The sequence below is a fragment of the Uloborus diversus genome, chromosome 7 (assembly GCF_026930045.1).
Source record: "Uloborus diversus isolate 005 chromosome 7, Udiv.v.3.1, whole genome shotgun sequence".
NCBI classification, from domain to species: Eukaryota; Metazoa; Arthropoda; class Arachnida; order Araneae; family Uloboridae; genus Uloborus; species Uloborus diversus.
Genome location: NC_072737.1, coordinates 11,982,505 through 12,009,664, shown reverse-complemented (window position 1 = coordinate 12,009,664; position 27,160 = coordinate 11,982,505). Strand labels below are relative to the sequence as shown.

Here is a 27,160-nt window from a genome sequence, read left to right as displayed (position 1 = left end):
AGCTGTTTTTTATTCGTTTTACAAAGAATGAGTAGTGTAAAATACAGTAAAGGAATAAAAAAAGGTCAAAAAAAAAAAAATTTGAATTTTTGGCATTTTTAATTTAAATTATGTTTTTCGCAATCACGAGCGTGTGTGTGTATGAATGCGCGTGTGTGTTTGTGTAGGCGCATGTGTGTGGGTGCGCGCGTGTGTGTATGTATGCAAGTGTGTGCGTGTTGTGTATGCAGTGCTGTGTGTGTACGCGTGTGTGTGTGTGTGTGTATGTAGGCATATGTGTTTGTGTCTGTGTGGAGGTATGAGTGTGTGTATGCGTGTGTGCGTAGGATATGGACGCCTCCGACCAGGAGAAGCGGATAGCTCACGACCGGGGGACAGCCGCGCCTGGAGGACGGCGGGGGGTGGTGCTGCAAAGTCCCGGGTCCAAGCTGAAAAAGGAACGGAACATCAAAAAATGTCAAATGAGAACAATAAGGAATCGGTGATTGCTCAAAAAAAAAAGTCTAGACAGTCAAAAAAACAGTCAGTCTAGATTCCAACTTTTTAGTAAATATTTCTTTATCCAAAAAGGTTTTTAAAAATAATTTAATAATAGTGAATTTAAAAACAATTCCAGTGATGTATGTTTTGGTATTTTATAATTTTGAAAAATAAAATGGAATCTTACTTAAGAACAGGGGGGAGGGCTTGAAAAATCTTACGTACCCTTACATGGAGGGAGGGGGTGTCAAAAATTGCCAAAATCATCCTTACGTAATTAATGAATGGCCCCTAAGGACGCATCGTTTGCTCTCGTTCGTTTGGCCCGTAAGGGTCGGTGATGTTGCCTCGAAACAAAGAGCGAAAGCAACAAACCCCGTTACGCATTCCTTTGCATGCGCAATGCTTTCAACAGTTCATCTTCGCGCACAATGCGTAGCTAAAAATGATGAGCAAAAAGACATCTGTTGCTGTCAGCAGCGTAAAACTTTCAACTCTCAAAATCCTCCTCAGAAATAATGCGTCATAATTAAATTTTCGAGAAAATAAGCTCAAATCAAATAATTAAGAGTTGAAATGGTTTGCAAAAGTATTGAAACAAAAATATCTTGCTTGCATTGAATATTTCTTCCTAAACGTTATTAAAAGGGGAGGGGGGGGTTGACAGAGAAACTCGATCAACACTCATTTCTCCCTCTCAATTAAGTTTAGTTACAAGTTTTTAAGTATTTATCATTAATATATTCGATGTTTTTTTATTTTCGCTTAAAGTAACATGCTTTTTTTTCCCTCGATACATCGATGCTATGTACTTTTCCACTTCTATTCACTGAATACTGTTACGAAAGAAGAGAAAAAAATCTTCTAGGGAAATTCAATCATGTGACAGTGCAAATGTAATTCTAAAGCACTTCATGAGAAGGCAAGTCATTTGGCGAATCCAGAGGGTTAATTTGCCCTCCCCCCGCACCCATAAAATGTATTAAATATATGTAATATACCCTGTGCTCCCCCCTCCTATCCTCTCCACGGAAGAAAATTTTGAAGTGACGGGCTTGTTTATGAAAATGCTGAATTAACTAGTGCTGCGGTATTGCCCTATCCAGCCGAAATTTAATTGCGTTTAAGTACACTAACTTCCATGGGAACCTTAAAGAATTTAGAGGAATTTCTTAGTCTTATTAGACGGAGATACGTTGCTTGGTATCACTATTTGCTCATATATATCTTAAGAATACGCCTGTATCGATTAAAAGTTATTGAAATATCGTTTATGAAAAACCGAATGCAAGTTCTGACTGATGGAATAACTCTAGCGAGGACTGGTTGTTTTCTCAGCACAAACACTGCGATGAAAGGAAAACGGAGTTTACAGAGTTCGTTTATTGAAATATAATTAGCTGATGATATCAAAAAACAAGCAAATAGAAAAATATTAAGCTTTGAGGAAGGGTTAAATATGTTTTACTTTTGAGTTGTTTTAAAATTAAATAAGCATGCTAATTTCAAAACTGTTATTATAGTCTAAGATTTAACTGCAAATTTTTGCCCCCATGTGTTTAACAAAACCATTTCTTATACATAATTTGATTAGAAAAAAGTATTTCTGCCGAGTTGTCAATCAAAATATCAAAGAAAATTATTTAAAAGGATTTTTTTAAATTAAATAAGTTTATCTTCAGCATTTCTTTTATAAATGTGGCAACTACCTACCTTCTCCGCATGGATTTCTTTACTATTAATGAAGCTGAAAATCTGTCTGGATTTCTGTTACGCTCATAGCGCCTAGACCGTTAGGTCAATTCTCTTGAAATTGGACACAAAATTGGTTCGTGGCATAGGGGTAAGCTCCTCGAAGCGATTTTTCGAAAATTCGATTTTGTTCTTTTTCTATGATTTTATTTTTACCACCATTGGTGGATTTAATTCCTCTACACCGAGCGAATTACCATAACATGAACTAGAAAATCACCAAAACATAGACGAGAAAATTTCCATAGAATATTGGCGAGAAATTCATCATCCATTATTTGCAAATATACAGGCGACCAAATGACCTTTTAATTTTCTACTACGGGCAAAGCCGTGCGGGTACCGCTAGTACATGAATAAAACACAACTGTTAGGTAATTTCAAATCTTAACTACAATCTATCATTAAACATTCAAGAGAATCTACATCTTAATAAACAATCGAAACGTTCATTCTCGTTTCAGGCGGTAGACGGCGAACGAGCTTATTTGGAGTGCTTCCTGTCGCTGAACAGCGTGGGCGTGTCGGTCGTGAACGAAGCCCACCGTGAGCTGGCCCACGCCAGCCTCGCGCCCTGCCCCGCCATCTGGGAAATTGAAATCAACAGGTCGTGGAAACTGCTCACTCTCGAGCTCTCCGCCTGGCTCGAAGACAAGTGGAACGCAGACCAGCACAAAGCACAACTCAAGGACTACTTGCAGGTTCGTAGTGCACACGCATAGACCATGGTGGCCTGATCTGTAGGGCGTCGGACTAACTGAAACGAGATCGGCTTCGACCCCACACTGTTAAAAAAAATGTATTCAAAAATGAAACTCTGAATGTATTCATTTTTTTTGAATACAATTGATTCAAAAATGAGTAAATGTGGCATCAAATACAAACATACGAGAAATACGAGTCATGAAATGAGTACATGTGTTTCTCAAAATTGAACCTTATTGATTCGGAGCTATATTGAGTAATGAAAATATTCAAAAATGAGTAAATTTTCATTATTTTTGAATACCCATTTTTAACAGTGCAGCCAGTCGAAGAGCTTCATTTTCTTTAATGGTGACTGGGGCACGTAAATATGTCGTGTTCACGCAGTCCTCCAAGAGAATAAATACCTCTGGGGGTGCTGGACCAGGAGTTGCTCGGCTTCTGATCTGGATCAACAAATCAAAGTTGTCTTTAAAGTTAAAACCACAAATAGTGCTACAGTGCTGGTAAAAAAAATTGCTTCACCCTTGCATTTTCACAACAATGGTATTATGTGAGAAGTTTTGGTCGACCGATTAACGATGAATGTATGTGAAATTCTGCAAAACTTATGAAATAAACATTTAACAGCAGGAATCCAATAATTGTTTACGAAGATCGGGGCTGTATCCGAGCCAAGACAAACGGCTGACCCCACGCTCATTTTTCCATTTCTGAACCTGCGTGTGAGTTTAGAGAAAAAAAGTTACTTAACCCCATGTTAATTTAAGTCTAATGGCAGGATAAAAGTTTTTAAATTTTTACTTACCAGTTCTGTCCTATGGCATGGAGCAGAATCATCCTGGAAAATGACGTTTGGAACTGAAGTAAAGTGATCCCGGATAGTAGGAAGCAACGTCTCCTCCAAAATGCCAATATACACCTGAGCGTTTACTGTTCCTTGCACAAAGTGAAGCCCACCAGCTACTTGATCAGAAATACATCCCCAAATCTTCTGGGATACGGGATGTTTAACTGTGTGTTGAATGCAGTCGAGATGATATTCCTTTCCTTTGCGGCGCAGGTGATGCAATTTTTTTTACCACCACTGTTGGTACGGTGGGCACTAAAGCATACAAGTGCTCACACATGAATTTCACAATCTCTTGCACTTTATTTCTTGGCAGAAAAAAACTATTTTTGACACAGAAGATTCGACTCTTTTCGAAAAATAGGGTGTTCGCCTACCTTAATAAAGTTAATTACAACTATAAAAATGATATAGATTAATTTTCACCAGCTGTTCTCGAACCAAAGGCTCTCGGAATCTCTCTCTGACCACAGGCTGAGATTCATTGCTCTAAGACGTTTATCAGAACGTTTGTTCACGACCCTTGAAAAATAGAAGGTGATAAGGTGCACAAATAACATTTTAACTTAAATAAAAACAATAAAATTGTTTTGTTATACCTAATAAATCTACACTTCCCTGAATGGGCTTTTAATTTTGACGAATTTGATTTGGAAAACGGGTCCAAGTATTTCGTTGATGTATTGGTAAACTTTAAACAGAGCATAGAAGCTCACCTGAGTTGTTTGTGTACTTTCAATTACATGTGAATTTTTACTTATGAGACGAAATTCTAGACGTTACACATAAAAATATGTTCTGAGAAAACTTATTTCTATTGGAACCAGACTTGTATATAAGTAGGGTAATAATGCCGGTTCTGCCCCAAGAGGCGGCTCTGCGGCTATGAGCCGCCTCCCAATCCCTCCGCCTCCCTGATGCCGCCTCCACCGCCTCCCAACTGACCTCCCCCCCCCTCCCCCAGCCGTTCCCTCCCTCGCCGCGTGAGTTGAGTTGTCCGTGAAAGATTACGAGGTTTCTGGTTGTCATGACAACCAGAGTTTTGGGATGGCAACACTTCGTAGAAGTTTTCGGATGGCAACACTTGTTTTTCGTAACCTTTTACGAGTTTTGGGATGGCAACACTCAACGTTTCGGATGTGAATATTTTTACGCGAACTTTGAAGATTTTATTTTTGCAATGCTCCTGGCGCCATCTATTGAGAGGTTGATTTTTTTATTTCCGAACTTTGAATAATTTCGACGAATGGTTGTCAAGACAACCAAAGTTTCGCGAATTTAATTATTTTTATTTTTACAGAGTGTCGCTGCTCGGAATCGAACACCCAAACTTTGAGTTAGCAAAAACGTATGCTAACCACTATGCTATATTTTTCATTACTCTTTCAGTCTTAATGTGAATCTGTACCATGACAACGAATATTACAATTAAATTAATTTTAAAACCATCAGTTAATTCACTCTTTAGTACTAATCATGGCATATCATTAACTGTATTTCAGCTCATAATTGAAACTATCATCATTATTATTATTTTTCATAATAACAAAGTTTTCACTTAAGTAAAGATTTATTTAAATACAACCCATTCGAGATTTTAGATTTGGTTCAATGCTTTATGGACTTGAAATATATTTTAAACTTTGATTTTCTTTTTCATGCATTTCAAACTTTATCATTTTTATTTTTTTCTAACTTGTTAAATTTTCTTAACTAATTTCATTTTTCTTTGTCAAATTTACAAATATTTTTTCTAACTTGTAAAAATTTCGAAGAAATAATTTTCTTAACTAATTTTTTTTTGACTTTCATACAACAAAATATTTTTTCTTACTTGTTAAATTTTCAAAGAAATAATTAACTTAAATATTCTTTCACACATTTTGAACTTTAACGTTTTTTCCTGTCATTTAGCACTTTGATTTTTTTTTTCACTATTTTAGCGTTTTTCAATTATTTTCAGTCTTTAACTATTTTCTTAACTTTTTAGTCTTTAACTAATTTCAAGCATTTCAGACTTAGATTATTTTTTCGTGATTTCGATTTTTTTTAGTATATTTTAGAGTTTGATCATTTTCTCGCTTGTTTTTACTTTATCGTTTTTTTTTTCCGATATTTTTAAACTTAGAAATTTTTCACAAGTAGTGACAGGAATCGAACCTTCAAATTTTTCAAAACGTTATCATGTCTTCAATTTTTGCAATCATGTCAAACTTGCAATCAATTTACTCGTAGTAGTAATTAACACTTATCATTAACAAATTTTCTCAGATTTTAAAAAATCAACTTAATTAATTTTTTCCAGTAAGCAAATTGCGCACTCAAGTTACATTCCAACACTGCATATATGTTTCAAGAGTTTCATTGAATTTATCACATTCCATTTAATTAACTCTAATAATTACTTTTTCATTAATACTTAACTTAATCATTTTATCATACATTTATTCCAGTTACAAAATTATGCTTAAAAGTTATTTATTTTTCTTAGCACAAGAGATTTTAACATGTTCCTACTAAAATGCTTTTCACTCTAGTTTGAGTTTACTAAAATAGCAACTCATTTACGATTTAGATTCATTTAATCGTCTTTGATTCTTTTTTCATTGTTAATATTTTAAATTATCACATACGTTATTATTTTTATACATTTATCCATTTAATTTTCGAAAATCTACAATCAATTTACTTTTCGTATTAATTAACACTTATCACTATCAAATATTTTCATGAATTTTAAAAAATTATCTTCTTAAATAATTTTTTACTGTAACCAAATTTCCCACTCAAGTTATATTTTATCACTACATATGCTTTTCATGAGTTTCACTTAATTTATCGCATTTCATTTAATTAACTCTAATAATTATTTTTTATCATCGATATTTAAGTTAATCATATTTTCCTTTCTTTATTTTTTTTTCATGCAAACACTCTTGATGGAATAAAACAAAATTTTCAACTTTCATGAATTAAATCCCCTCTGAATATTTTATTTTTACTTTACCATACTTTACTATTTTACTTACTGCGTTTTACTATTTATCATTCATTACAGCTTTTCCAAAATATTACTTTACAACCAACCAATTTCATTAACAGAATTTTCATTACAATTTATAAATTTCACTTTTATTTAATTATTTTTACCTACGGTAAAATAAAACACATAACACAAAAATGTTAAACATCAATGAAGTACCCAAGAAATGTTAAAATTATAAGTCGAGTATCAAAACTTCATGTCAGCAAATTTTAAAAATAGACTTACCGAAAAATAACTTCTACTGAAATTCATTTCAAAACTTGGAATCAATTTACTCTTAGCATTAATAAACACTTATCATTAAGAAATTTTCATGGATTTTAAAAATCAACTTATTTAATTTTTTTCCAGTAAGCAAATTTCGCACTCAAGTTACATTTCATCACTTTATATGCTTTTCAAGAGTTTCATTTAATTTATCACATTTTATTTAATCAACTCTATTAATTATTTTTTTGATTAGTATTTAACTTAGTCATTTTATCGCATAGTGTTTTACTTTATTATTTTTTTTTTTTTCATACAAGCACTCTTGTTAGAATAAAACAAAATTTTCAACCTTCATGAATTAGAATCACTTTGGCTATTTCATTTTCCCAATAATATTTTACTTTAACAACTAATTTCTTTAACAAAATCGATATCATTTATTTTAGTCTTTATCCTTTTCGAACGATACATTCAAATGGACAGCTATACGTTAAATTAAGAAACTTAATCTAAATTTTGACAAATTAAGTTATAGCTAAATACTGACTAAAATTAAGTACAAAAGACCAACCTTTTTGGGGTGAAATCCCTCAAGTACCAGCTATCGCGAAGTTATTTAAAAACAGTGAATGAAATTGTAATAAGTGGATTGTTAATTATAACTCAATCTCACAAAATTACAATTACATGCATGTTTTATTTGAAATCGCTGCATACGGCTGGCTGCCCATCGTCGATTTGCAGAACGCATGCCGTGATATCGCAAATCAACTCGGCTGTTGAAAGAAACTACCGTAATCCCACAGCACTTCGGATCGTCCACACACACGCATCGAGGCGAATTGAGAAAATGACTTTATCAATATTGCTATCTACCCCTTTACCGATAACAGATAACAAACCCCACGTGCTAGTATTATTCACCACCTGGCCTACGTCTTTCAAGTGATGTCACTGTTTCTGACCAATTAAAATTAGCTCACGTTTCTCAAATATCAAGCACATAGATCGGCAATAGCCTGATGTCAGGTTTTTCCAAACAAAATTTTAGATTTTAATTCGTAGTTTCGAATTAATTTCTTTTTCATTTCAAACTTATAAAAAAAAATTTCCAGCTTGTAAGAATATTTCTTTCAAAAACAGATTTTTGATTCAAAACAGTATTTTTTCAAACTTGTAATATTTTTCTACTTAGAAAATGAAATCAAAAATTTTTGTTTTCTTTAATCATATAAAATGTTTTTAAGAAATAATTTCTCAAACTTGTAATATTTTTCCACTAATTAAAAAAAAATCAATTTTTTTTTTCAATCATATAAAAATAAATTTTTAATCTTACAACAGTAAATTTTTCCGCAAAAATATTTTTTTCAAATCAAAATAATAATAATATTTTTGTAACATATTGTTTTTTTTCCTTTCAATCTTTTTTTTTTTTTTCAAAAATTTTCAAACTTACGAAATAAAATTTTTTCAACTGAATCTTCAAACGAAATGCTTTAATTAAATTTAAAACTCAATATCACTTTACTCTTAGTATTAATAACCAATAGCACTTAACCATTTACTCTTTGCACTCTAAGTATTAATTAACACACACGCATTAGAAATAATAATAATAATGTTTAAGATACTTACAAATCACTTACTCAAGCTTTCAAATATCCATCTAGTATGTTATTGTTCATTCGTGTGAGGGAACTTGTAATAAAACTTTACTTATCAACCGAAATTATAAGCGAAAATATCGCATTTTTTAGCACTTAATATAATCCTACAATTAACAAATTGGTTTTAACTTTGAATTTAAGAAAAATAAAAACTATTACACACTTAGTAACATATCTATCGATGTATATTATTTCATGACAAATCACAAATAGGTGAGGATCTTTTATCGATCATGTGACCAACTAAGTTAAGAAAGAGCGTTCTTATCTCATATGAGAATTTATAAGTCTTTAATATTTCTCTTTAATGTAAGTGTATTGATACGTACGAGTTTGTGTATGTGAATATAACTGTGTATTGTTTTCAAACCATTGTCATGTTTAAGCTTTACGGTTCTAATTTTGACTTTCCACTTAGCATTATTTGAAGTCCTTCGCATGCATTAAACTATAGAAATATTACAAAAATTATATTTTCATTCAGTCTTAATTACAAAACCATACAATAAGATGAAGACAACACCGATAGTATAAAGATTACTTACAATAAAGTGCATATAAAAAATATATGTAAGAGTGATTTCAAAGTATAATCCATCAACCATATTCAACAACTCAATCAAAACACAAGTCTCTTTTAAAATGATAAACACAATTTATTCACACACACAGTAAAAGACAATTAAAAAAACTTTCATCCTTAAGTAAAACTCTTCAAAACTTTCAAGCGTATTTTTAACATCGATTGTATCAAATAAATCAGACACATGACATTTTAAACATGGACTATCAACATTCAAAGTAACGAAGTCACGAGTCAAGTTTTCCCAATTAACATTAAAAAGAACCCGTTCGAAAAAAGTGTCGAACTTTCGACCCCTTGTTAATGATTCACATTCATGCACTCTCATGTAAAAAATGAATCCATTATTACAATCCACACATTCTTTTTTAGAAAGGTAGTTTATGTTGCATATGAGCTCATCAAATAGTCACTTACGTAGAGAATCAGCCAGTTTACGAACTTCTTGTGATGTATATGTGCTGATTTTATCACATCGACAATCACAGGGATATTTTTTCTCAATTTCCGAAAGGATGTACTCTTTTAGAGTATAAGTCATAAGTTTGTCTTTGACACTACGTGAGATACAAGGGGACGCGTAGCACAATTTGTCAATCTGGCTTTCCAAAAGTAGAACTCTATCAGGCATCAACTGGAACACTTCTCGTTTCAGTTTGAACAATCTTTGCACACTAACACAGATGTTACCATTCGCACTCGACTCTCCTTTTTTATAACAAAAACGAAATCACGGTCTTCGATTAATTTTTGATTTATATTTTTACGTAGGCTTGAAATAACTGATCTCCACACATCTGGTTCTAAGGAAATACCATCCATAGTTGGTCGAAAAATACCATCTTTCCCACACGTATATCTTCTAATATGCACGCGTGTACGTTTCCGAAAAGCATTCACCTAAAGTGAAAATACAATCACCCAAGTGTATCATATCATCAGGCTGTGGAGAAGCCTCAATGTTCATTTTCATGTTCGTTGCATCCCATCTGTTCATCTTCAGGCTTCAAAGTTTCAGAATGATTTTCACCAGCGTTAGTCATTCTTAACTCTCATAGGATTAGGAGTCACAATACTAAAACAACTTCCTGTGAACTTAAAAAATAAATCAAACTAGGTTTTAACACTAGCTGGTGAAGAAAAATCCTAAGTACATAGAATAAAATTTCACGATCTCTTTCAAAGCTCAGAATCACCCTGAAAATGATTCTCCAAACATCCACTATAAACCAATGAATATTCACTTTAACCAATGAGAAGTGTACATAAATCTCTTGCTACTGACGTCATAGAATATCACATGAACTTTTGAGCAGAATTGTGTTGTTTTACACAGTATTCAGATTTTTAGAAAATGCTAACACTTTGACTTCCAAATTCATCCTGACCTACTACGAGTAATTTTAAGATGGTAGCAGGTTTTCACATCACATCGAATGCCGATGACGGTTTCGCATCTCATGCATGACATGATCAATCACGTGTAATTGATCATGTCATGCATGAGATGCGAAACCGTCATCGACATTCGGTGTGATGTGAAAACCTGCTACCATCTTAAAATTACTCGTAGTAGGTCAGGATGAATTTGGAAGTCAAAGTGTTAGCATTTTCTAAAAATCTGAATACTGTGTAAAACAACACAATTCTGCTCAAAAGTTCATGTGATATTCTATGACGTCAGTAGCAAGAGATTTATGTACACTTCTCATTGGTTAAAGTGAATATTCATTGGTTTATAGTGGATGTTTGGAGAATCATTTTCAGGGTGATTCTGAGCTTTGAAAGAGATCGTGAAATTTTATTCTATGTACTTAGGATTTTTCTTCACCAGCTAGTGTTAAAACCTAGTTTGATTTATTTTTTAAGTTCACAGGAAGTTGTTTTAGTATTGTGACTCCTAATCCTATGAGAGTTAAGAATGACTAACGCTGGTGAAAATCATTCTGAAACTTTGAAGCCTGAAGATGAACAGATGGGATGCAACGAACATGAAAATGAACATTGAGGCTTCTCCACAGCCTGATGATATGATACACTTGGGTGATTGTATTTTCACTTTAGGTGAATGCTTTTCGGAAACGTACACGCGTGCATATTAGAAGATATACGTGTGGGAAAGATGGTATTTTTCGACCAACTATGGATGGTATTTCCTTAGAACCAGATGTGTGGAGATCAGTTATTTCAAGCCTACGTAAAAATATAAATCAAAAATTAATCGAAGACCGTGATTTCGTTTTTGTTATAAAAAAGGAGAGTCGAGTGCGAATGGTAACATCTGTGTTAGTGTGCAAAGATTGTTCAAACTGAAACGAGAAGTGTTCCAGTTGATGCCTGATAGAGTTCTACTTTTGGAAAGCCAGATTGACAAATTGTGCTACGCGTCCCCTTGTATCTCACGTAGTGTCAAAGACAAACTTATGACTTATACTCTAAAAGAGTACATCCTTTCGGAAATTGAGAAAAAATATCCCTGTGATTGTCGATGTGATAAAATCAGCACATATACATCACAAGAAGTTCGTAAACTGGCTGATTCTCTACGTAAGTGACTATTTGATGAGCTCATATGCAACATAAACTACCTTTCTAAAAAAGAATGTGTGGATTGTAATAATGGATTCATTTTTTACATGAGAGTGCATGAATGTGAATCATTAACAAGGGGTCGAAAGTTCGACACTTTTTTCGAACGGGTTCTTTTTAATGTTAATTGGGAAAACTTGACTCGTGACTTCGTTACTTTGAATGTTGATAGTCCATGTTTAAAATGTCATGTGTCTGATTTATTTGATACAATCGATGTTAAAAATACGCTTGAAAGTTTTGAAGAGTTTTACTTAAGGATGAAAGTTTTTTTAATTGTCTTTTACTGTGTGTGTGAATAAATTGTGTTTATCATTTTAAAAGAGACTTGTGTTTTGATTGAGTTGTTGAATATGGTTGATGGATTATACTTTGAAATCACTCTTACATATATTTTTTATATGCACTTTATTGTAAGTAATCTTTATACTATCGGTGTTGTCTTCATCTTATTGTATGGTTTTGTAATTAAGACTGAATGAAAATATAATTTTTGTAATATTTCTATAGTTTAATGCATGCGAAGGACTTCAAATAATGCTAAGTGGAAAGTCAAAATTAGAACCGTAAAGCTTAAACATGACAATGGTTTGAAAACAATACACAGTTATATTCACATACACAAACTCGTACGTATCAATACACTTACATTAAAGAGAAATATTAAAGACTTATAAATTCTCATATGAGATAAGAACGCTCTTTCTTAACTTAGTTGGTCACATGATCGATAAAAGATCCTCACCTATTTGTGATTTGTCATGAAATAATATACATCGATAGATATGTTACTAAGTGTGTAATAGTTTTTATTTTTCTTAAATTCAAAGTTAAAACCAATTTGTTAATTGTAGGATTATATTAAGTGCTAAAAAATGCGATATTTTCGCTTATAATTTCGGTTGATAAGTAAAGTTTTATTACAAGTTCCCTCACACGAATGAACAATAACATACTAGATGGATATTTGAAAGCTTGAGTAAGTGATTTGTAAGTATCTTAAACATTATTATTATTATTTCTAATGCGTGTGTGTTAATTAATACTTAGAGTGCAAAGAGTAAATGGTTAAGTGCTATTGGTTATTAATACTAAGAGTAAAGTGATATTGAGTTTTAAATTTAATTAAAGCATTTCGTTTGAAGATTCAGTTGAAAAAATTTTATTTCGTAAGTTTGAAAATTTTTGAAAAAAAAAAAAAGATTGAAAGGAAAAAAAACAATATGTTACAAAAATATTATTATTATTTTGATTTGAAAAAAATATTTTTGCGGAAAAATTTACTGTTGTAAGATTAAAAATTTATTTTTATATGATTGAAAAAAAAAATTGATTTTTTTTTAATTAGTGGAAAAATATTACAAGTTTGAGAAATTATTTCTTAAAAACATTTTATATGATTAAAGAAAACAAAAATTTTTGATTTCATTTTCTAAGTAGAAAAATATTACAAGTTTGAAAAAATACTGTTTTGAATCAAAAATCTGTTTTTGAAAGAAATATTCTTACAAGCTGGAAATTTTTTTTTATAAGTTTGAAATGAAAAAGAAATTAATTCGAAACTACGAATTAAAATCTAAAATTTTGTTTGGAAAAACCTGACATCAGGCTATTGCCGATCTATGTGCTTGATATTTGAGAAACGTGAGCTAATTTTAATTGGTCAGAAACAGTGACATCACTTGAAAGACGTAGGCCAGGTGGTGAATAATACTAGCACGTGGGGTTTGTTATCTGTTATCGGTAAAGGGGTAGATAGCAATATTGATAAAGTCATTTTCTCAATTCGCCTCGATGCGTGTGTGTGGACGATCCGAAGTGCTGTGGGATTACGGTAGTTTCTTTCAACAGCCGAGTTGATTTGCGATATCACGGCATGCGTTCTGCAAATCGACGATGGGCAGCCAGCCGTATGCAGCGATTTCAAATAAAACATGCATGTAATTGTAATTTTGTGAGATTGAGTTATAATTAACAATCCACTTATTACAATTTCATTCACTGTTTTTAAATAACTTCGCGATAGCTGGTACTTGAGGGATTTCACCCCAAAAAGGTTGGTCTTTTGTACTTAATTTTAGTCAGTATTTAGCTATAACTTAATTTGTCAAAATTTAGATTAAGTTTCTTAATTTAACGTATAGCTGTCCATTTGAATGTATCGTTCGAAAAGGATAAAGACTAAAATAAATGATATCGATTTTGTTAAAGAAATTAGTTGTTAAAGTAAAATATTATTGGGAAAATGAAATAGCCAAAGTGATTCTAATTCATGAAGGTTGAAAATTTTGTTTTATTCTAACAAGAGTGCTTGTATGAAAAAAAAAAAAATAATAAAGTAAAACACTATGCGATAAAATGACTAAGTTAAATACTAATCAAAAAAATAATTAATAGAGTTGATTAAATAAAATGTGATAAATTAAATGAAACTCTTGAAAAGCATATAAAGTGATGAAATGTAACTTGAGTGCGAAATTTGCTTACTGGAAAAAAATTAAATAAGTTGATTTTTAAAATCCATGAAAATTTCTTAATGATAAGTGTTTATTAATGCTAAGAGTAAATTGATTCCAAGTTTTGAAATGAATTTCAGTAGAAGTTATTTTTCGGTAAGTCTATTTTTAAAATTTGCTGACATGAAGTTTTGATACTCGACTTATAATTTTAACATTTCTTGGGTACTTCATTGATGTTTAACATTTTTGTGTTATGTGTTTTATTTTACCGTAGGTAAAAATAATTAAATAAAAGTGAAATTTATAAATTGTAATGAAAATTCTGTTAATGAAATTGGTTGGTTGTAAAGTAATATTTTGGAAAAGCTGTAATGAATGATAAATAGTAAAACGCAGTAAGTAAAATAGTAAAGTATGGTAAAGTAAAAATAAAATATTCAGAGGGGATTTAATTCATGAAAGTTGAAAATTTTGTTTTATTCCATCAAGAGTGTTTGCATGAAAAAAAAATAAAGAAAGGAAAATATGATTAACTTAAATATCGATGATAAAAAATAATTATTAGAGTTAATTAAATGAAATGCGATAAATTAAGTGAAACTCATGAAAAGCATATGTAGTGATAAAATATAACTTGAGTGGGAAATTTGGTTACAGTAAAAAATTATTTAAGAAGATAATTTTTTAAAATTCATGAAAATATTTGATAGTGATAAGTGTTAATTAATACGAAAAGTAAATTGATTGTAGATTTTCGAAAATTAAATGGATAAATGTATAAAAATAATAACGTATGTGATAATTTAAAATATTAACAATGAAAAAAGAATCAAAGACGATTAAATGAATCTAAATCGTAAATGAGTTGCTATTTTAGTAAACTCAAACTAGAGTGAAAAGCATTTTAGTAGGAACATGTTAAAATCTCTTGTGCTAAGAAAAATAAATAACTTTTAAGCATAATTTTGTAACTGGAATAAATGTATGATAAAATGATTAAGTTAAGTATTAATGAAAAAGTAATTATTAGAGTTAATTAAATGGAATGTGATAAATTCAATGAAACTCTTGAAACATATATGCAGTGTTGGAATGTAACTTGAGTGCGCAATTTGCTTACTGGAAAAAATTAATTAAGTTGATTTTTTAAAATCTGAGAAAATTTGTTAATGATAAGTGTTAATTACTACTACGAGTAAATTGATTGCAAGTTTGACATGATTGCAAAAATTGAAGACATGATAACGTTTTGAAAAATTTGAAGGTTCGATTCCTGTCACTACTTGTGAAAAATTTCTAAGTTTAAAAATATCGGAAAAAAAAAAAACGATAAAGTAAAAACAAGCGAGAAAATGATCAAACTCTAAAATATACTAAAAAAAATCGAAATCACGAAAAAATAATCTAAGTCTGAAATGCTTGAAATTAGTTAAAGACTAAAAAGTTAAGAAAATAGTTAAAGACTGAAAATAATTGAAAAACGCTAAAATAGTGAAAAAAAAAATCAAAGTGCTAAATGACAGGAAAAAACGTTAAAGTTCAAAATGTGTGAAAGAATATTTAAGTTAATTATTTCTTTGAAAATTTAACAAGTAAGAAAAAATATTTTGTTGTATGAAAGTCAAAAAAAAATTAGTTAAGAAAATTATTTCTTCGAAATTTTTACAAGTTAGAAAAAATATTTGTAAATTTGACAAAGAAAAATGAAATTAGTTAAGAAAATTTAACAAGTTAGAAAAAAATAAAAATGATAAAGTTTGAAATGCATGAAAAAGAAAATCAAAGTTTAAAATATATTTCAAGTCCATAAAGCATTGAACCAAATCTAAAATCTCGAATGGGTTGTATTTAAATAAATCTTTACTTAAGTGAAAACTTTGTTATTATGAAAAATAATAATAATGATGATAGTTTCAATTATGAGCTGAAATACAGTTAATGATATGCCATGATTAGTACTAAAGAGTGAATTAACTGATGGTTTTAAAATTAATTTAATTGTAATATTCGTTGTCATGGTACAGATTCACATTAAGACTGAAAGAGTAATGAAAAATATAGCATAGTGGTTAGCATACGTTTTTGCTAACTCAAAGTTTGGGTGTTCGATTCCGAGCAGCGACACTCTGTAAAAATAAAAATAATTAAATTCGCGAAACTTTGGTTGTCTTGACAACCATTCGTCGAAATTATTCAAAGTTCGGAAATAAAAAAATCAACCTCTCAATAGATGGCGCCAGGAGCATTGCAAAAATAAAATCTTCAAAGTTCGCGTAAAAATATTCACATCCGAAACGTTGAGTGTTGCCATCCCAAAACTCGTAAAAGGTTACGAAAAACAAGTGTTGCCATCCGAAAACTTCTACGAAGTGTTGCCATCCCAAAACTCTGGTTGTCATGACAACCAGAAACCTCGTAATCTTTCACGGACAACTCAACTCACGCGGCGAGGGAGGGAACGGCTGGGGGAGGGGGGGGGGAGGTCAGTTGGGAGGCGGTGGAGGCGGCATCAGGGAGGCGGAGGGATTGGGAGGCGGCTCATAGCCGCAGAGCCGCCTCTTGGGGCAGAACCGGCATTATTACCCTACTTATATAAACATCTTCTTTCTTTAAAAGAAAATGTAAATACATTTAATCGTCCGAAGCTTTTAAACTGAAGCTTGATTGGTTAGTTTAATGGTCAGTTAAACTTTTGAATTTATTTCCTGTGCATTAATATATCTGTGATCCACTCTGACAGATTTTATTGTAGTTTTTACTTTCAGGTGGATTTGAGCAAAATGCAAATGATCAAACCCTTCTTTGGCCAATTACGTCGCTTTTACAGCCCCGCCCTCTGGTGCCAACTCCGGAAATCTCCATACCAACTGTACGCTCATCTTAAGGTGCACAGGTTCCAAGTAAGTCTTCATTTTCATTCAAATTTTTATTGATATATTGCCGTAGGCAAGTTAACGGCAGTATTTGCAGAAAAGAATTTTCGAAATATTAGATGAAACGCGTTTTGGATTCAATGATAAGAGTAGGCAAATGTTGGAATCAGACGGTTTTCCGAGTTTTTTTTCAGCAGAATACAAATAAGCAGGGTTGTACAGTGAAGCTAACGTACACTCGATGACAAAAATGCAAAAAATGAAAAACTTCGCAGCCATTGACCTGCCCACGGCAGTATAAATGTATACTCGTATACTAGCTTACATATCAACGTCATTGTTGTTATGCAATTAACCCTTCTTGTTAAGGAAATTTATCCGCAACAAAATATATATGCGTTTTTTGAAATAATAATAATAAACAACAAACGGGATAGATCAAATGATGCAAGCTCGGTAATAATTATACAAAATTATGAATAAGGCATTTGATTTTCTGAGTTTTCTCAACTAAAAATTTTGACTGTCCATCTTCATTACCAAACTGGGCTAAGGTAAGCAATGTCTGTAAGATATCCTCATAATTGGTCAGTCTTTGAGAACTTCATTGCATTTCTTTCAGATCGACAATCAACTTCCGGAAGCCGTCTTCCCAACCATCTTGCATCCGGGCACAACACCTCAGTACATCGTGAGAAGGAGTGGACCACGCCCCTTTTTCGAAACAGCTCTCCTTCTCAACTCTTCAAGAGAGAAAAAGACAATAAAGTAAGTATGTTGCACAAACTTGGATTGCTTTTGTTTTCTTAGTCAAGCGTAATTCAAAGCGAGTGGACTACCCTTTGGTGGGAAGACCGACCGATTTTCCTGTAAAATCTGGTCCTCACGTAGTTTCTGAAAGGGTCACCCTTTCAGAAACTGCGTACTGCGGATAAGATACGTATTATGTGCAATGTAGAAAAAACCCACAACATTAACGTAGACGTAATTAAAACTTTTGGTCAGAGGACTGCACCCACTTAATGCTAAACCTATCGGCCATGGATCGATTCCCTAGTGCAAATTTTACGTGTATAAAGTTTTTAAACGGGAAGAAGTTTTTCTCTCCTTGTTCCTGTTCCCTTCCTACAAGTCCTGATCATCTTCTTGCTTGTATTTTTACTTCATGGAGGCAGCTATGCGACGAACAGGATTTCATTTGCGAGGATCTAGCCCGTCGGAACCTTTTAAACCTTTTGTAAGCTTTAATACCCCAGGTTGATGGGTAACAACAAAGAGTAAACAATGTATGCATTCGGCGTATTATTAAAAATGAAAGGTGCACACAGTAAATAGTGCAGGCGACATTACTAACTATTCCTTTGGAAGATGGGTCCCCCCTATTTCTTATAATGTTTAAACACATCAGTTCGATATAACAGAGTTGAAACAACAATTTAAGTGATCCCGCCCTCCCAAAATTAGATGTCTCACATGTGGTCAGAAACTCTGACCACATGAAGTACCATGGAGAAACGCCGAACTGTGAATGTTCACCTGATATATTTCGTTCACGGCAAAAAAGAAGAACAAATCCGCCTTCCAAACGAAGCTATTCATCAAGAGTTTAGATATTATTTCAATTCACCAAGAAACCAATTTATTCTATCATAAGTAAGAGTAAACAAAATTTCAGCCCAATGTCCAAAAACAAAATGACATTTTTATCGTCTTGCATCACGAAATTTAGCCTAGTTAAGACTTTTCACGTATTGAATCGAGTTATGACTTGAGAACGTCAGCGCGTTATTCTCATTGGAATATTTAAGCAAAGATGAGGACAGTAATGAGGTTTCAGGGTCTTCAAAGGACAGACACAATCATCAAACTGTTTCTAAGAACCATCTGTTGAATCATTTTGTAATTTTTTACTCAAAATAATAATGGAAATCTAAAAAAAAAAAACGCTTGCACGTTGTTTTAATGTTTTAAAAAACAATCATAGCCATCTGATAAGGATAGTGATATTCTAGTGATTTAATGCTTTCCCTGAAGTTTTTTATTTTAGAAAATGGATTCTCAAACCTAAAATCATTCTATCCAACTTCTCCTCCTCCTGAGACTCCTGGATTTTGAGCATCTCAGCTGATCAGATGTTAAAACTTGCATTTCATTGTATACTTGAAATGATATGAAAAAAAATCCCCGCATTTCCCTGAATAGCAATGAAAAATGGCGAAACACTGTAATAATCTTTTGGATTTTTTCTCTTCAAATATTGGCAGCTATGCTAAATAACTTTTTTGCAAAAATCTTCCTTCTAATATACTATGTTCAATCTTCGGTGTCAATAAACCAATGTTTGATTTCTGATTTTCACTGCTGCGCTTTTTTAACGTGCAAAAAAAAAAAAAAAAAAATGGTTTCAAGGAACTTAATGCATTTTCTTACAATTTGAAACATTAATCGATTTTTAAAAAATGCTCCTTCCTGAATTTCATATTTAGAATTTTTAAATTCAGAGTATACTCCACTTCCGAAATCTGCCCGAAAACAACAGCATCTTTTTATTTGAGATTTGCATGTCGAAAATGAGTTAAAAATACCATTTCTCTGAAGTATTGAGTTAAATGAACCATTAATCTGGTTCATTCTAATATTCATAATAGTATGAGCATTGAAAGAATCTGCACTTGTGTCAAAATTTGGTTGTGTTACAATATTCCTTTACTACGAACAAATGTTGATGTTGAATGCTTTACTGGACATGGTTTTTGAATCCGGTTACTTGTTTTAGTTCAGTTCTGTTTCAATAGTGTATTAGTATGAATGCTTTTTATAGCTGAAAGCTTTGACTGAATGATGATTTCTCCGCAGGTTCTGGAAAGTACTGTTACAAGAGATGCACCTGAACTTAGACAAAGGATTTCTTCTCTCAATTCACGACATGTACTCTAGGTTCGCCAGCCAGTCTGATGAGGTAAAATTTATTTCTTTTGTATATAAAAATACAAGCTGTTTTTAAAGAACTTTCTGAAAAAACTTTTACCATTTTAATGAGATATGGTATGTTATCTCTTTTGCATTACAAAATGGTAAAAAAAGTAACTTTTGGCTTCGTAATGTTGATAGAAGTTGCAAACAAAATTTTGATTTTAGAAAAATTTAGATTTATTGAAAACTTAACACTAAACTGATTTTTATTGCAAATTGAAAACGGTGATAGTGTTTTAAATGATTATGTCCAAGTATTTAGAATCATTCTTCTATTGCAAGTTAGAAATCTGTTTACTTGTTTTTTTTTCTCTAGAGTTATTTTTTTTTGCCAGACGTTATACATTCAGTTAGTCTTTTTTATTATTTTTAAATATTTAATTTACAGTGCCTTGTGAAAGGACTGTAAACAAATAAGACAATTTGTTGATACAAAACACTTCAGGTTTCATTTCCATTGACACATTGCTAAACATTATTAATATTCTCTTCATGATCATAATCGATTCACTATGAAGAAATGACTGGCCGTTATCTTTGCCTATCCTTGTGACTGACTCTTATCGAAAAATGTGGTCTTGGAAATGAGTTTAAAATGGCATAGTATATGTTTGTTCCTCCGTAATTTTTTTGTCTGAATAGTTTTTCTTACAATTCATTTTCTGGGGAATGTTTCTTATGTATTTTAATACATTTCATTCAACAGGCAACCAGACTGAAAGAAAATTTGAAAATAGCTCAAGCTCCATTATATAGTGAAGAACTGGTATGTTCTCCCATTTCATAGCAAATGATTAAGTTTTTGATCATGTATTTATTTGACCATTCATAATCAAAAGAAACCAGTTTGACCATGTGATATTCATTTCAGAACCACAAACATCGTGGAAGGAAAGGAGTGTCTTTTGAATACGTCCATCTGTCTCCCATTGTGGTAAGTACGACTTTTTATTATCTAAAAAAATGATCAAGGTATTGAAAAAAATAGCTTCCGTTTCACATTAGCATTATTCAATGCTCAATACACTTTTTCGAAATAATTTGGCAGTTTTTTAGAATAGTAATTAAATGTAACGGTTAATTTTGCAATGAATCTTAAATCAACTAAGATCATGTGCCAAAAGAAGAACAGAATGACGTATGCAAAATATCATTCAGTTTTTGACCGACTAGAGCATAGCAACGGTTTGTAGAGATCAGTTCCGTTGCACTGGCAAACCCGTGTAATTATACCAAAATAGTCGCCATTGGATTTTAGTCCATCTCTGTCACTTTGTATGCAAGTTTTAAAGAGCGTTTCTAAATGAGAATGCCAATCTAGAGAATTCCCAGTGCTTTGAATAACCATCAAAACTTTTGCTTCATGTAATATATATAGAAAAATAAATTGCGGAGACAGATTGACTCATCCTGGGAAGTAATCAAAATCTATAAGTATGTTTAGTCATATTTTATTCTCATTTTCATTGAACGTTTTTCCTCGTTTTTCTTGGGGATCATTTGTACAAACCTCTGATGCTGCACCAAAAAAAAAAAAAAAACAGTAGCAATTGCTAGCTTTAAAGAACGACACCTGATTTCACTACAGTTTGATGCAACAATTGCTATCATAAAATATTGTACTAAACTATTTTTATTTCCAGTGAATTTGCACTAGTACTTGGTGTAACATACCAACATTTGTTTTCCTATAATGCTGTCACTCATTGCGAAATCAACAGTCTTCATGAAACGATGTTACAATTTGTATCGGAAGGAGTTCTTTCCACATGAATCTTAACTTTAAAATATATATCAACTATCCGAAAATTTAAAAAATTCTTCTGAAATAAAACAGTTAAATTTAATAATGTGCACAATGAAAACTTTTGCAAGAAATTGCCATATTAAGATAATCAAAGAATTATTAAGATTGGTGGTAAGTACCAGGCTATGCGGATTTTTTAAATGTGATGTATATATAGAGATGTAAAATTTCCGGAAATTTTGAAGTAGTGGAAAAAACCGGTTTTTTTCGGGGGGAAAATTGGAAAAAAAGAAAAATTGATTTTTTATGAATAAAAATTGGATTTCTTAAATAGGATTTCTTCTGTGTTTCTGGGAACATACAAAGGATTAAGCATTAGAAGATGTATGCAATCCAATCATCTTCCTTTTCTGCTTGACAGAAGTACACATAAATATAAATTTAATTAGAAAAAAAAACTTTTTGTTTTATAACTGAGAGCTTTCTTGGTCAAATACTAGAAATAAGTCAAGTCGTCGGTCAACCAATAATATTGGATAAGGTGTGTCCAATCTTAAAAATTAAATTTTCTTTTTTAAATTGCTTTTGAAATTCGAAATACTAATTGTAATTTTGGACTTTCTAACATGATTGATATTGTTCGAAAGAAAAATAAGTATGATTTCCGTTCCTTGTAATGTAACTTTACTGTCTGAAAATGAAAGCTATTGAGTTTTGATTTTTTCCAATCCAGTCTAAGTCCAAATCAAAACTAAATTGGTTTTTTTTTCTTTCCAACAGAAACCCCAAACCAAAAATGCGTAATGGTTTTTAAAGCTGAACTTAAACTAGAGTTTCAGTTTATTCATACGGCCGTGATAAGCACAATAGTAAAAGTAGTCATACCTGCACTTTTGAACAAAACTGAGTTATTATAACCAAGTTTTTCTCTATTTCGTATTTTTCTTGGTAAATAAAATGTTTTAGGGTCATATGACCAAAAACTATTTTGTTAAAAAAATTCTAAAAAAAAGACACCTGAATCAAATGTATGGAAGTGCCAAACCTCAAAACACAACATCTCAGCTTGAGCTCAAATGCAGATTCATTCCACTTTCGTGCTTAGCACGGCAGCATATAGGGTACGGCAAAAAAAAAAAAAAAACCTCGGAAAAAGATTGCATTGTCGAATGGAAGTAAAGTAACTTCATTTTAATGAGTATTTTTAATGTCTCCACTTTATTAGAAAATAATTTACAATATATCTCCTAGTTTATGTATTGTTTTTTACACTTTTAAGCAAAAGACCTGCTATTTTAAAGTTGTTTTACCAATTAGAACGACAGTTTGTTTGCTTGTTGTGCCTTAGCAAACAGTATTTGATGCAGTATGCTGCTTCAAGTGGCTTGGAAATGGTAGTCGATGTCCGGAAAATGTACAATAACGAACAGTGAACCAGTTAATCGGCAGGTCGTCCGAAAGTGAGTTCAGAGAAAAATATTCATGTGTTTCCACTAGAGAAGTCGTTCGTAAGATGGGGAATTTGTGACCGATAAGTGCGACCAAAGGCAAAAACAGCTCAAACAGAAGTTTTACGAGTTCCAAAAAGATCAGGCATTCGTATGACTCCAAAGATGCCAGAAACGTTTGGAGACGGGCCGCAAGCCCACGCAGGAAGACCATACCTTTCACTGATTTACCGTTCAACCAGCTCATACTTACAGCTCTTACTTTGATTCTTTAATAAGATTTAAAATTCAGCTTAATAAGTCTATTCTACTTATTTAATGTATTGTTGTGAGAAATTCTTAAGAAATCTTGCTTGATTAATAGAAATGTATGCGGCTTACGGCCGCCCCTTACCTTGGCCGACCGTGTGCGGTCCACGCGTTGCACATCTGCTAGGATCGGCAGTGCAAGTGACGAAAAATTTCTGTTTTTTTGTGGATAAGGGCCATAAAATGAATCAAAAAATGTACCAGCAGGACATTTTAGAAGTTATTGTACATCTTTGGACCTAAGAGCACCTAAGCATAGCAACGTAGACTAGACATTTCAATTTGACTCCCGACCAGTTCATACGGCCAAAAAGACAAGAGTGGTGCAAAGCGCATTGTTCCTGACATGATATCATCTTTAGAGCGACTCTCGAAAAAATGTCCCGTGCGTAACGCTAAGTTTTTAATTTTTTCCAGCTAACCAAGGCCTTTTAAAAATAATGCTACTGAGGAATAATGCATGCTTTAATATATTATCAAAGCATAACAGTTAATCCCATGTTTAATTAATAGTTACTTGAATAAAATAAAAAACTTAGTGTTACGCACGGGACATTTTTTCGAGAATCGCCCTCTAGAGTGGACCTCTACTCGATGGACCTCAACCCCATTTATTACACTGTATGGCCTGTTTTAGAGTCAAAGGTCTGCCCTAAACTACACGTAAGTTTGCACTAGCTAAACCAATTGTTTTATAGGATATAGGATTGATTACAGGACTTGCGGCCTTTGAATGAAAATTTCAATAAGCAGTTTTACCTCTGTATTGCTTCAAATGGCGACCAGTTTGAAACCAATTAATTTATTGATTGCTAAACGTCTCCTCAAATTATTTTTTTGTTTTGTTAATTTATTTATTTTTAATAAAGTTACAAGAAAAATTGCTTGCCGGCTTTTTTTTTTGCTGCATCCTGTACGTTTGGTTCGCACATTCAGCAGAAACATAGTTCTGTGATTAAAGTTATGAAGTTTGATGAAGAAGGAAAATAAATTCTTCACAAAGGATATTTTTTTTTTGCAAAAAGTATTAAATGTTTTTTGATCCAAATGCAAATTATATTATCATACAACACCTTGCATTATCAAAGTTAGACAGTATGACAGTATTTTAACATACGAGGGGGGGAGGGAGGAAATTGCATCAGGGAATTTAAGTATGAGAAATTTCTAATCATTTTTTGCTAAAAACTTCACTTAAAACTTCCTGAAATGATGAAAAAAAAATTTTTTCAATTTTTCCGGAGTGGAAATAAACCCCTTCGAAAAAAAAATGGATTTTCCGAAATTTTCCGGGGTTTTTCCGACCGTTTTCATCTCTATGCATATAATAAAAATTGATTGTTTTCATTGGTAATTCTTTTTTTTTTTTTTCCAACACAGATTCACTTCAGCTTCAGTCCGAGGGGGATCGTTCACAAGGCCAACCCTCGAGCTCCTTCCTTGCAAGGAGACGCAATAGATCTTCTCCTCAACTCGGTGGGGGCCACACTCACTGAAGTCAAGGACGTTGAAATCAAGTAGGTGTTGTAGGCTACATAACCAACAATTAGCAGTTGAATTGTTTACTATGAGATAGTATTATATGAGGCCGATCTGCAACCTCTCAGCCTTAGGAGAAAAACTAATTTGGTGAAATATTTCTCAAAGCTCACCAGTTATGGGACCCAGAATCGAACGTCTGAGTTCTTGTTGGGGTGAACCAACAATAAAAGATTAAAGAAAAATAGCCCTTTAAGCTTGGCTGACTCAGACAACTTGATCCCAAAAAATGTAATTCTGCATAGTTTGAAACAGAGCATTAATCCCTCAATTAGTTTAAACAGAGTATACTTCCACACGGATCTTCCTTCCCTGGTGAACAAGAAATCAGATACACCGGCTTATTTGAAACAATTGGCTTTAGAAGTGATAAACAATATCCCCGAGGACTCTATTATAATGTATACGGATGGTAGTAAGGATGAACGTAACCTGCTCTGGTAGAGGTGTTTATATTTTATTCCAAGGGTGTGCAACAAAATTAAGCAGAAGAAATCCAGACTGTTGCTCAGTTTTTAGAAGCGAGCTTATTGCTATCGATGAGGGGCTCGGTTCAATTTTGTCTTCTCCCGGCTCTTCAGCCGTTTGGATTCTGTCAGATAGCCGAAGTTCCATCCAGTACCTCTCTAATTGGCATAAAGTGGGTGATGGTACTGGTGTTTCTATTATTAACAAACTGGAGCATATTTCTTCTTTTCGAGAGGTGCATTTTCAGTGGATTCCATCTCACGTTGATGTACACGGTAACGAGATGGCCGATATCTTGGCTAAAAAAGGGACTGGTGAGCCATTATATACACCTGATTCTTTGACTTACTTGGAGCTATTTTCTAAGGCTAAAAGAGATGCAAAGTCCTCCTGGACTGTCCCTCCTACCCATAATTGGTACCAGGCAAAGTGCCCGGGAGGTGCATTATCTCTCAAGTGTGGTAGGCGAGATCAGACGACCATCACTAGGCTCATTAGTGGACACCTAAAATCATTGACTTATTGCAATGGAAAAAAGACTTTTCCAACCTGTGTGAAGTGTGCCGACCATCAGGCCACCCCCGAACATATACAGAATTGTCTGGGACTTTCAAGATTGGATTTTTTGGCGGATCCAATGTTGGTGTTGGATTTTTTGAGAGTGACGAATTTCATAAACCTGGTTTAGCGCTGCTAAACACCGGAGATTTGCAACAACAACACTATGTATTTTGCTGAAAAATATGACGTAATCGAGAATACTTTTGAAATCCGAAAACTACTTTTGTTACTTTCAATGAACAAAAACTGTTCTAGGATTAGTTTGTCATTTTGATTTTTCATGTGATATTGATTACTGCAAGTACATAGTATGTTTTTTACTTGTTTTAATACAAAATTTAACAAAAATGTATTTTCAATAACCTCGCCAAAATTTTAATTACCGTATGAATTCGTTTTAGCTTCGTTCTGAATGCATAAATCAGGTGATATAATTGCTAATCAGGATCTTTTAACTGAATGGTTTATTTTTTTTTTCAGGCTAGCTTTCTTCGAGCGTCGATGCTTGTTAGCGGAACCATCTGAACTATGGTCAGAAGCTCTGAGTCATTACAGATCTCAATTAGTACAGCAAGTTTACGTCCTGGTCTTGGGTTTGGACATCCTTGGAAACCCATTCGGCCTTCTTAAGGACTTTACTCGTGGCCTAGGAGATTTCTTCTACGAACCTTACCTGGTAAGCTTTCTATTTGAAATTCTGTTGAAATGCTGAATATTAATGTACTTCATATTTCACCATCATGATCAATGGGGATCATGACTTAATTATCTTTGAAAATCGTTCTTTTAGGGGATTAGCATTTTTAGTTTGGTGTAATCTTTGCTTTCATGTATGTTTTATTTCTTTGTTATTTTTGTTTCCTTTTAAAAAAATAAGTTGCTACTTTTTCAGTTATTT

The 27,160-nt window shown here is 32.6% G+C and overlaps 1 protein-coding gene across 1 annotated transcript in view; it reads left to right on the top strand.

The window, feature by feature from the left end:
* The window catches only part of LOC129226247 (intermembrane lipid transfer protein VPS13C-like), an 86,793-nt gene that overhangs the window by 32,596 nt on the left and 27,037 nt on the right, over positions 1-27,160 (top strand). Inside the window, exons 16-23 of the mRNA XM_054860848.1 lie at positions 2,697-2,933; positions 17,110-17,244; positions 17,840-17,985; positions 20,074-20,176; positions 20,897-20,956; positions 21,062-21,124; positions 25,075-25,211; positions 26,743-26,938. Of these exons, the coding sequence (XP_054716823.1) occupies positions 2,697-2,933; positions 17,110-17,244; positions 17,840-17,985; positions 20,074-20,176; positions 20,897-20,956; positions 21,062-21,124; positions 25,075-25,211; positions 26,743-26,938 (1,077 nt within the window). The remainder of the gene's footprint in view (positions 1-2,696; positions 2,934-17,109; positions 17,245-17,839; positions 17,986-20,073; positions 20,177-20,896; positions 20,957-21,061; positions 21,125-25,074; positions 25,212-26,742; positions 26,939-27,160) is intronic.